This window comes from Lactuca sativa, chromosome 9 (genome assembly GCF_002870075.4).
Source record: "Lactuca sativa cultivar Salinas chromosome 9, Lsat_Salinas_v11, whole genome shotgun sequence".
NCBI classification, from domain to species: Eukaryota; Viridiplantae; Streptophyta; class Magnoliopsida; order Asterales; family Asteraceae; genus Lactuca; species Lactuca sativa.
Window position 1 is genome coordinate 41,305,003 of NC_056631.2, and position 12,863 is coordinate 41,317,865.

The window sequence follows — 12,863 nt, forward strand, 5'->3', positions numbered from 1 at the left end:
TGAACTTTTGTTGAATGTTGAAGAATCCATGAACATGTTCTTAAATCTTTATGGGAATGTTTTGTGTTTTAACATCTTATCACTACTTGTATGTTTTAGTTCATGAGTTTAAATGTGTTTGTGGTGATTAGTTGGCTAATTTCTTGATTAAGTAAAGGATCCTCAAATTAGCAAGCAACAAATGATTTTTGTGTTGTTTTTGCTTCACACAATCATAAAAACATTTCCTCCAACATGGTGGTGAAAGCATTTGACCCCTCTTGGATTTGGTGACTTTTTGGTTCTTAATGCTAGTTGACTTTCACTAATTACATGCTATTTGGAATTAGTGACTTTGACTAAGGAAATTGTTATGAGCTTCTCTAGCCATTTCAACAATTAAGAAAAGTCTAGGTAATCTCAAGCTCCTTGGATTACTATAGCCAAATTAAGGATTTAAATCAAAGTATTGCACCATTAGATTCTAATGATATGTTCATCAAAAGTCAAAGTGAGGAAACTTTAAGTCAACCATCTCTCCCTTATTGATTTTACATCAAACTCTTATTTTTGTTGCATTTGTCTATTTAAATCATAGTTAATTCTAGTTTGTTTCAAGTATTTCAAAACACCAAAACCCCCCATTTTATTTTTATTGTCATTTTACAAGTATTTTTACAAAGAGATTTTTCATAGAGTTATAAATTGAACCAATCTCCGTGGATTCGATCCCTTTACCACTATACATTATTTTAGTGTGTAATATTTAGGGTTATTATTTGTGTTGGCCTCGACAACCACCATGAACCCATCGAGTCCTGGGGACTTCTGCATACCAAACCACAACTCTAAACAACGGATTTAATTTCATCTTTCGAGAACGGACCCTCCAATTACATGAATTTTGACATAATATTTGGTAATAGTTCTTGAAAAGCAATGAGAGAAGTATCATTTGAGGTAAGATGGATAAAATTAATGTTATATATTTATAAAATTATATAATTAACAAAAACGGATACAATAGAGAAAAGGGTTAAGGTGTCTACCGGTAAATATCAACGAAAAGGACGGGATACAATCATATGCTCAATATACATTAGTATTGCATTCTTGAAATGTTAGAAGTCATGCCGTGTATACTTAGCCTTAATTATCTTTTAAGGTGCTTTAAAATTCCCTTCCAACCCTTTTTTAGGCTTACTTAGCTCCTTGGCAACATGATAGTCAAGTGCAAGCACAAGTTATTAACCTCATAACACTACACCACCTTCTAGTATACTCATATACGGTTACAAACGCATAGTGAGGTTCAAAATTATACCGTCTTACAATATACATCTATTTGAGTTATGTTTTATTTATAATCGTATTTTCTAAAATAAAACAAACGTTTGTGATCATCTAAATTATAGCTCTAATGCATAGAGCCTCTTAAATTCTTTAATTTAAAAATAGAGTAAATTGCAAAAATGGTCCCTGTGGTATGCAAAATTTTGGGGTTTTAGTCCAAACCACGAGTTTTTTGGAACCATAGTCCTTTTGGAGTGGTTTCTATGTGGTTTTGGTCCCTGGACTTAACTCCCGTTAAGTTGGAAATGTTAAGCCCCCTCACGTGCCTCACACGTGAGGGTAATTTCGTCATTTCATGTCAGGGACCATTTTTGCATAAACGGTTTTTTGGATTAATTGACATTTACCCCTCATTTACTTTCCCCAACACTCGTCAACTCCCCAACTCCCTCCTTCTTGCTTATGCTCCATTGAACCTGCAAAAAACCCTCGTTGCTTATCTAAACAAGATAATTGACACTACACATATAAGGGCATACGTTTAATAGGAAATGGTGTTCGTAATGTGGCATATCAGACCAAAACACGAAGTTGTTGATGTATCAACTGTATATGGTAAGCTGCTCTGTTTTCTTTAACTTTTATACTTTGCATTTTCTTATTGAGTTAGAACTAAAAAATGCAAAATTTTAACTTTGTTAATATGTATAATTTTGATTTTTAGCTGGTGCACCCACATGGTTTAGTATTAAGCTTCATCACGGTGGGAAATTTACTAAATTACCTGATATAAAGTACATTGGAGGTGAAGTGCGTTATGTTGATTATGTGGACATTGATGAATTTTCTGTGCATGAACTTGATGCCATAATTCTTGACCTAGGTTACCCAGACCCATGGAATTCTGAATTCGCTGATGAATCCCCAGTTATATACTACCATTTTAGGATACCCAATGGTGACTTTCAATTTGGTCTTAGAGCTTTAGGGAATGATCAGGATGTGATCAACCTTTCTAAATATATTGCACATAACAAGCTGATTGAGGTGTACACAGAGCATGGAAAGACAAATTTATTGACTTACTTCATGTCACCAAATGCAAAGGGTAAAGTTGTCATTGAGGAATTACCAGAAAATGATGATCAAGGGGCTGAAGTTGAGGGTCAAGTTCATGCAGATTCTCCAATGAAAAATGTGAACCATGGTAATGGTGAGCCTATTGGTGAGTTCATGTCTCTGATTCTTTTTGGGAGTAAGAATGATAGTTTCTCACCAGAGTATAGAAGGGGTAGGGTTGGGAATTCCAAAATAGGTGAAAGTTCTTGTAGCAATAGGCTTAATTTAGATTATATTGATGAGGTTGTTCACATTTCAAAGGAAAAGAATGATGATCTGGATGGTTCAACTAATGTTCAGGAGGCAGCAACTTGTGTTCATATTGATGAGATGGATGGTGTTAGGGAGGCTGAAAATGTTGTTCAAGAGGCATCAACTTTTGATGAAGAAGGCTACAACACCCCCCTGTTAATAATGCTGATGAACAATTGAATGAGTTATTTGATAACCTTATGGAAAATTTGATTGGGAGTGATGATGATAATGCAGAGTATGAAGGGGATGGAGAATCTGAAGAGGGTAATCAAGAGTATGAAGAGGATGATGAATCTCAAGAAAGTGATCCAAATTTTGAAGAGTATGATGAATCTGAAAATAGTGATCCAGAGTATGAAGAAGATGAGAGATAAATAGAAGATGAAGATCATATGGATGACATAATGGATGTTGACAACAATATACAGGATGTGGATGTGGACATGGGAGATTTCACTCTCAATGTTGAAAGTGATGTGGAAAGTGGGCATGAACCTGAAGATATGGAAGTGATTAACAATGAGGAATTTGAATCTTTGGATGAAGGATCCGACCAAGACAGAGAGAGAAGAGCTCTTATCAAGAATTTGAGAAAAGAAAAAAGGTGCAGTCTTAGGGTAGTACATAAACAATCTTTTTCAGTTGGAGATAAATTTAATAGTAAAAAAGAATTAAAGGAGGCAATTGATCTGCATGCACTAGAATCAAGAAGGAATCTTTTCTTTAAAAAAAATGACAATGTAAGGCTTAGGGCACAGTGTAGAGGTGTTGTACCTGTCACCAATAAAGGCCAAGTGGGTAGTCAAGCTACCACTTCAAAAAGAAAGGGTAAAGAATTAAAGACACAAAAAGTAACATGTGGTTGGTACATTCATGCATCTAGGTCAAATCCTGAATCCGACTGGTTTATAAGGACCTTAAACCAAACTCACACATGTTTGCAAACAAGGAAACTCAGGGCTTGTACTGCTTCTTTAATCAGCAAGAAAATCTTTGATCAAGTTGAGGCGAATCCAGATATACCTTTGAGAGCCATACAAGATCACTTTCAAAAGACCTACCAAGTGGGTGTTAGTATGGACAAGGTGTTCAGGGCAAAGGATAAGGCAAGAAAGCATATAACTGGTGACTACACAAAGCAGTATGAACTGTTGAGGGACTATGTTCTCGAACTTCAAGCCACCAACCCAGACACCACAGTGAAAATAGATGTATGTTCTGAGCCTAACCCTGATTCCCCAACTAGGCAGTTTAGAAGAATTTATGTGTGCTTGGGTCCACTGAAAAAAGGGTTCAAGGCATGCCTTAGGGACTTATTAGGTTTTGATGGTGCCTTCATGAAAGGACCATTCCCTGGGCAAGTCCTTTCAGCAGTTGGTCTTGATCCCAATAATGGAATTTACCCATTAGCATATGGGATTGTTGAGTCTGAAAACACAGAAAGCTGGAAATGGTTTTTAGATAACCTTGGGGATGACTTGGACCTTGGAAGAAACTCAAATTTTACTTTCATAAGTGACAGGCAAAAGGTAAAGTTGGAAGTAGTTTTTATACATTTGGTCATTTAAAGTGTGGTTGTAAGTTAATTCTAATGATTGACAATTAATTTTTGCAGGGTTTACATACTGCAGTTGAGCAAATTTTTCCCAATGTTGAGCATAGATATTGTATCAGACATATTCATGACAATATGAGGAAAAGATGGAGGCAAACAGAGTACAGGGACCACTTATGGAGGTGTGCATCAGCTACCACCATTCCTGAGTTTGAACATTTGATGAAGAAGTTTAGTCAGTATGATAAGGAGGCATGTGAATGGTTGAAGCAAATTCCTCCTAAACATTGGGCAAGGAGTCATTTTTCAGGTAAATCTATATATTCCGATTTGATCCTTTTGTCTTTCACTTAGTGAACTGTTTTACTTGTATGTGAATTGTATTAAATGTTTTTTAATGGTAATTTACACATTGGAAGAGCAGTTTCTGATGTGTTGATATCAAACATGTGTGAAGTGTTTAATGGGAAGATAGAGAAAGGAAGGGATAAACCTGTCATTGGATGTTTAGAATTCATAAGGGAGTATCTAATGAAGAGGATATGCAATGTCATGAAGGAAATGAAAAAGGCTAAAGGTCCATTAACACCCACAGCAACAGACATCCTAACTGCAAGAAAAACAGTTGCTTCACAATACATTGCTAGGTGGAATGGGGGAGACAAGTATCAAGTCACAGGAGCTTTGCAGGATCAACATGTGGTTGATGTTAGGAACAAAACATGCACTTGCAGAAAATGGGAATTAATTGGAATTCCATGCAGACATGCAATTGCAACTCTGAATGAGATGAGTAAAGACCCAGAGGCTGACCTTGACATTTACAAATGGGTTCACAAGGTGTATTTTCTAGAGACATGGAAAAAGGCTTATTCTTTTAAGGTGGAGCCAATTAAGGGTAGATCCATGTGGCCCAAAAGTGAATGTCCCACAAAGCTAATCCCTCCTCCACATCGCACTCAGGTGGGAAGGCCTAAGAAAAACAGAAGACAAAGTGAGGGTGAAAGGTTAAGCAAAAAGCAGAAGGCAAGTCAAGGTGATGGAGTGAATGCTGCACAAGAAGGAGGTTCCCAAAAACCAACAAATGATGGAGTGCAGAAGCTATCAAGGAAGCATATCAGTGTTACTTGTAGCAAATGCAAGAACAAGGGACACAACTCTAGGACCTGTAAAGGGCAAGGTGGGAATCAATCCAAGAAGTAATGTGTCATGCATGCATGGAGTTTTTTGTGATTTTGGTTGGTTATGAAAACTTGGTTGTTATATTTACAATATTTTGTTGAAAATTTTTGGTTGGTTGTTATGAAAACTTGGTTGTTATCTTAGGTATGGTAATGTGTCCCTTTTGGTAATGTTTAGAATCTTTGGTTGTTATGTTTAGAAACTTTGGTTGTTATATTACAAATCTTAATGAAATATGCATTTTGGTTATGTACAATTGGTTCTAAATATATATATTTTGGTAACACATTCATACCATTTCTATTCATATGTTAATTCTTATACATTCATACCATTTTGGTAAAACATTCATTACACTTGCATCATAAAATTGTACATATATCATTATCATCATAAGTCACTACAAACTTGATCACATAAAATTACAAAAAAATGACCAAAACACCCTTCAGAGTATACCCCTACACAAACCAAATATAAAAGAATACAATCACAAAGAAAAACCAACTTCCAAACATGTACATTTTCAGCTTCAAATTATCATCCTTCAATGCTCTGACATTTGCCACCAAAATGTTGTTCTTGCATATCAGTCCATTGCATTGATCTTGTAGCATGTTCATACCTCTAACCAACTCATTGCACCGTTCCTGCACTGAATTCAAATTTCTTAGCAGACCAGGTATGATGGCTTTAGACCTAGCACACATTGGGGGATCAAGCCACCCAATAAACCCACAAACGGAATCATTCATAGGGCATGCAAAAAATCTCCTTCCTGGATTCAGAGGGGTCCAAGACGTTTTCACCACAGCAACTTTTCCACAAAAACATAGCACCATTTTTGTTGTAGCAGAGCTCAAGAAGAAGAAGGGTAGAAGAAAAGAGACGTTGGGGAAGAAGATCGCAGGAAGTGGGGGTATTTAAAAGGAATTAATCCAAAAAACCGTTTATGCAAAAATGGTCCCTGACATGAAATGACGAAATTACCCTCACGTGTGAGGCACGTGAGGGGGCTTAACATTTCCAACTTAACGGGAGTTAAGTCCAGGGATCAAAACCACACAAAAACCACTCCAAAAGGACTATGGTTCCAAAAAACTCGTGGTTTGGACTAAAACCCCAAAATTTTGCATACCACAGGGACCATTTTTGCAATTTACTCTTAAAAATATTATATTAAAATTGTAATATAGTTTAACCCTTAACCAATTCAAGTGACTCACTTATTGTATTACTTTTCATAATCTTCGTTATCTAACACGAGGAAAATATTATGTGAAAACAATTCTTTTTGTGGGAAACACAAACACGTGTTGAATCCAACTCTTTAATAAGAAACAATACTTTTTATTATGACCACTCAACTCAAGAGGAAATTTCAATTTTAAGTGTTTAAGGACTCACACCACATTATTAATTTAGGACTTCACTCTTTTAGTTCACTTTTTTAGAGACTACTACAGTACTACTCGTTGATTTCCAAACACGTGTTGAACCCAACTCTTTAATAAGAAACAATACTTTTTATTATGACCACTCAAGAGGAAATTTCAATTTCAACGCCAAGTGTTTAAGGACTCACCACATTATTAATTTAGGAATTCACTCTTTTAGTTCACGTTTTTAGAGACTACTACTCTTTGATTTCTTGGATTGTTAGCTCCCTTCCTATTTTATAGCCTTCCACTTCTTTATTAAAAGGTTCTAGATTTTTCTAGTAACTTTGTATATACAAGTTTTTTTCTAGAATGTTCAATATAATTCTATGAAGGCCTAGAAAATTCTAGTCAAGCCTTCTATGACGTTTTAGAATCTTCAATGTCTTCTAGGACGTTTAAGAATCTCCATGTCTCTTCTAAAACGTTTTGGAATCCTCCACGACATTTTAAAACATTATAACATCTTATAGATCATCGGCTTCTACTCAAAATGGGCTAATTAGATTTCTTGATAATCCACAGTTGTTGGGGTACACTTACGTTGGACATCTTTTGATGTCATAGTATTTTGTAAACTAATCCCACAAAAATCTACATGAATGTCCGATGACAAGAATAAACGGTTGGTAGTTATCATTTAACTCGATTTTCAAATACGATGCATTCATATTGTCCATAACATTTGAAATCCGATTGGTTAATTATCTTTCACAACTAAAATTTATAAATACAAACCATTAATTGATACTTATAATATTATGCATTACAAGTTATAGTTGAATGGAAGGGATTGCTCGATTTCACCAGAATAGCAAACATGATGGCTGGAATTTGCCTCTTTGAAAGCATTTGTCTCGAGTACATGTTGCTCACAAGCTTTCGGTTTGTTTTGACCCCTGTATGCATTGCAGATGTATGCAACAAAATTCTGGTAGTCCTGTAGTATCATTTCTACTTATGTTAGTATACTATATCATACTATCATGCATGATCACATTTATTTGTTTAGTAAATTTGATTGATAATTACATAGTCTTCCACATGCTATTATATGACTCTAACATTATACATTTTCATAGTAATTTAATTGCTTAGCTTGGGACCCTTTTTTTGTATGTTGCATTAGATCCATGTATTTCAAGTATCAACAAATAACCACTTTCATAACGACGTATTGTCAAGAGCATCCACAATTCAATTTAATGAATAGTTGAATGAGATGAAATGTATAATTGACATTTAATGGATTACTCTCAACCATAACATATATGATGCCAAGTCAGCATTCAATAGATTTGAAGTTCAATGAACATTGAAGTATTGAACTTTCAATGGGAAAAAAATTACTAACATTTTTTTTAATTTCTAAAATATGTTCAATTTAATGTAGAGTTCAACATATTGTATTAAATGATAAATTTGTATGAAAACTGAAATACCGATGTGACAATCTATTAAACTTTATATATATATATATATATATATATATATATATATATATATATATATAAAGAGAGAGAGAGAGAGAGAGAGAGAGAGAGAGAGAGAGAGACCTCTTGAAGTGGTTTGTCATTAACAAGAAGCCATGGGACAAATCTGTGAGGAGGGTTGAGATGGTTTGTCTCATCAGCAAATTTTAGTTCAAGCTGCATCACATGATCAAAACATGAATGTATTGTATTGTATGATATTAGTACATGATTTGTCTTAGAAATATGGACATGGGGACCCGGCCTAATTCAATTTCAATTCTAATTAACCACCAATATCTAGAGTGTAAATTGATACTAGTTCAATATTTATTTATTTATATTGTTTGATACAAGACAAACAATATCGTCTAAATTGCAGTTGTTTAAGTGATTAGAGTTTTCCAAAAAAAAAAATTTTAAAAGTACAATTCCAAATGAATTATCGTGTATAATCTACTGAAATTACCAAAAGTGCATAATCTTTTAATTTTTTTTTTCTTATTACAACACTAAATTTTAAAAAATATATCAAAGTCATCCAAACGGAAACTAACTTGTATCTATATGATTATATAGATTTCTCAAAAATTGTCATAACAAAAAAGATTAGAAGTACAATGTTATAACTAAATATATAATTTTGATAATTTATATATATATATATATATATATATATATATATATATATATATATATATATATATATAGAATGGTAACAAAATATAAAAGAAAAATATATAATACATAAATAAATAAACAATATGATACTAGCTATTGTTAATTAATCATTTTTATGTACTATTTTGTCCATATTTTTTAAATGTTGGAAAATGCACTCAAAGTCACATGTTGAAGTTAAAAGCTTAAAAAGTTTAAAAGGTAACGCATAAAGTACAAAGTTGAAGCATGGGAATGAAAGTACTTACATCAACACCTTTTCTACTTTGGTAACAATCCGTGATGGGTTGTGGGTGAATTTTGAGTGAATTCATACAAGATTTCCATTCACCATGTTTTCCTTGCAAATTCAATTCTTCAATACACTTGATCATTTCAAACCATAGTCCCTATATACAAAATTCATTTATGAAACAAGTATAAGTGTATAAACGAGGTCTCACATTTAAATTATAGACATTCACGTCAAAGTCAAGGGTGCGTTTTATGAGGGTTAACGCCATATTTGACATATTAGTTGAAAATTTAGTTTTTAGTTGAAAAATAGTTGGTAGTTGATAAGCTAGCTTATGAATTAATACTGATTTGTAAAAAGTAATTTATAAGCTAAATTGGAATGTAAAATGACATAAATAGACATTTACATGTATAACTAAAAGAAAAAAATAAATAAATAAAATTAAGGACCTATTTAGAATATTTATGAAAAATCTCCATAATCTTGTCAAAAACTATCTCAAATTAGTTTATCAAAAACTGACTTATAAACTAGTTCATAAGCTAAAATAAATTAGTTTTGTGATTTTACTAAACAACAAATTATAATAAGCTAGCTTATTTGCCAAAGATGACTAAATGTTCATACTAAGAACATATTAGGTCATTTAGCATTTTAGACAATTTAATGACTTTTTATATATGATAGTAACATACTTTAATATTCATCTATTTCATACAATGTAATTTTGGCATTAAAAATTGTCAAAAGTTCTCAATGTGTCTAAAATGGACATAAGCCGTTCGAATTAGCTTAACCATATCTAAAATAATTGACTCATTTTGAAACATTAGTCATTAGTTCCATTTTTTAGGAATGATATCTCCATTTATTAACTTTATGAAAGTTGTAATACTTTCTTTTTTGTGTACATTTAATATATATATATATATATATATATATATATATATATATATATATATATATATATATATATATATATATATATATATATATATATATATATATATATCACTTACATTGTCGTATCCCTTCAAATTAATTAATTCATTATATTGACTTGAATTTATATATTTGAACAAATTATAAAAACCCTTTCTTTAAATCATATATCAAATAATTGTTAAATGCAATATTACTTTTATGTTCATATAAATATTTGATTACTATTTATTAAATAATTATTTGGAATATATAATCACATGTAGTAGATGTTTTAAATATCGTTTAATGACAAGAATTGTAGTCATGAAAAAATAAAAATATATTGTGCATGAAAATGAATACATTCACAGATTTTTAGCGTTAAAATGCGGATAAAAAGAGTAAATTTAACATTCAACATCATTAAAAAATAAAAAAATAAAAATAAAAATAAAAATATATCCATTTGATAAAACTCAAAAAAGTAATTAATGATACAATATTCCAACAATGTATTCGATCATTTTTGTTGATATGCATGTATTTTCTTGAGACCCATAAATTATATAAACAATGAAAAAAAAAAAGAGAGAGAGCTTAAATCATACCGAATGAGGCAACAAGTCGATTGCACAAGCCTCCACCATATCAATCAAACATTCATCAGGGCCATGCTGCAAAATACAAGTAACATGAATACATGATCAGTGTTTATAAAAAAAACACAAAAAACGTAAAAAACTTTTATCGGTTTAACAATATCTTATAACTTCAACTCTTCAAACCACTTAATAAATGTATTCTAACTATTTCTCTGCAATAACAATTAAATTAGAACTATACCGTGTGTATCACACAAAACACAAGCAGTAATTATGACACGACATACAAGATATTTCATTTTCCAACATATATAAATCGAAAGATCCAAAGCATTAACAACAACACAGTGACAAGTACTTCTTGCAATAAAGGTTGTACTTTACCTGGCAAATCCAAGCATTGTTAGGAGCAAATTGAGTATTACCCCAAGGTATCATCCTAAGATCTACAATGGAGACGAGGTTTCCTTCATACAAAGCTTTACCCAGTTGATTCACAATGAAATTTGCACAATATGGGCATAAAGATTCATAGTACAATGAGACCTTCACTTTATCTTCAACACCATATGATCTTGCCATTGCCAACAGGAAGATCAACACTACCATCTTATGATGCCAAGAAGCCATAGCTTTTCTTTGATGTTTTTGACACTGCTTGTATACAAGAAATGGGTATCCGATCTCATCTTTTTATACAAGTGGGCATCACTTTCTTACATATTTTACTTTCTTGGGCCAAACCCTTTTCTGGATATGGAAATAAAAGTACAATACAATTTGCAACTTTTATAGGCAATGTATAAATATTTATTCCACAGTTGTGTTAATGTGGTCATTTTTGTGGGTAAATTTCTTTCAAGGGCAAATAGGACTTGTAACTTTTGACGTTTGACGCGGAGTTTTAAACGCGCGCCATAACTTTTAAAGCACTTTATAACTATTAAAAAATAGTTACGTCGCATAATATATTACGCGCCCTGATGTTTATAACGCTTTTGTTATGCATTTATGGTTTTTATATAATCTTAAATAGTTACGTTCCATATGTAATAATAATAGTTTATAATTCAAAAATTATATACATTTTTATAAGGATGCATTGATGAGCTAGAAATTTTATGTCCATAACATTAAATTAAAAGTATGATTTGGTAGTTGAGTGGTTACCCTCATTTACTTTTCAACTTGTTTCTCAAAGAATAGGATAAAATGATATCTAAAATACACTTTTATATATATATATATATATATATATATATATATATATATATATATATATATATATATATATATATATATATATATATATATATATTCAACAACTTGATAATTTTTTTTTATCTTTTTTACATTTTGTTTTCTATTTTTATTTTATAATTTTAGTTATTTATGGTTTTTTTTAGGTTTTGATTTATTTCGATTCAAGTAAATAAACTTAAATTCGATAAACCATATCGAAACCTTTTTTTCTTAATTATGAAATGAAAAGTTAATGTTTGTTTTTTCTTAACTTTATGTTGTTACGGTTTATTTTTTTTTTACTTTTATGCTACATAATTAATATCGTTACCAACTTTATGTTTGCATTTATTATTATCATTATTTCATCTTTTGTTGTTTTTTATATATATTTCGTTATTTATTATTCTTCTATTGTTTTTATTTATTTTGAATCAAGTAATGAAAAATAGAAAAACAAAAAAAATAAAAACTCAAACACCAAAGTTGTAAAATACTCTAATATATTAATACATTTTACACTTTTCATATTTTGTTGGTTTTTTTCGCATTTTTTTTTATTAGTTTTGGTTATTTATGGTTTTCGTAACTTTTTTTTTATTTTGATTTGTGTAAATAAAAAAGTTATGTTTATTTTCTTTATTTATATTTGTAAATATAACTTTTTCTTACGCGAATCAAAATAAATAACCAAAATTATAAAATAAAAAAAACCAAAAAAAAAAAATCAAACTCCAAAATTGTGATATACTCTTAATATATTCATACATTTTACACTTTTTGGAAAATGTCAAAAAAAAGTTATCAAGTTGATGAAAAATAAAACGAAACAACGAAAAAAAATAAAAATAGGAAATAATTAAAAAATAATATGAAACAAAA

The 12,863-nt window shown here is 31.1% G+C and overlaps 2 protein-coding genes across 2 annotated transcripts; one reads left to right on the forward strand and one right to left on the reverse strand.

The window, feature by feature from the left end:
* Nucleotides 1-3,050: 3,050 nt before the first annotated feature.
* LOC111906751 (uncharacterized) lies at nucleotides 3,051-5,404 on the forward strand. Its single transcript, XM_052767669.1, has 3 exons — nucleotides 3,051-4,175; nucleotides 4,262-4,511; nucleotides 4,626-5,404. The coding sequence occupies exons 1-3, from the start codon at nucleotides 3,051-3,053 to the stop codon at nucleotides 5,402-5,404; spliced, it is 2,154 nt and encodes a 717-aa protein (XP_052623629.1).
* Nucleotides 5,405-7,432: 2,028 nt separating this feature from the next.
* Nucleotides 7,433-11,495, reverse strand: LOC111906750 (gamma-interferon-responsive lysosomal thiol protein). The gene is made up of 5 exons (XM_023902519.2): nucleotides 11,124-11,495; nucleotides 10,746-10,811; nucleotides 9,224-9,364; nucleotides 8,379-8,471; nucleotides 7,433-7,762 (listed from the first exon to the last, which is right to left on the reverse strand). Exons 1-5 carry the CDS (start codon nucleotides 11,367-11,369, stop codon nucleotides 7,589-7,591), a joined length of 720 nt encoding a protein of 239 aa, XP_023758287.1. The 5' UTR covers nucleotides 11,370-11,495; the 3' UTR covers nucleotides 7,433-7,588.
* Between the last annotated feature and the right edge of the window lie 1,368 nt (nucleotides 11,496-12,863).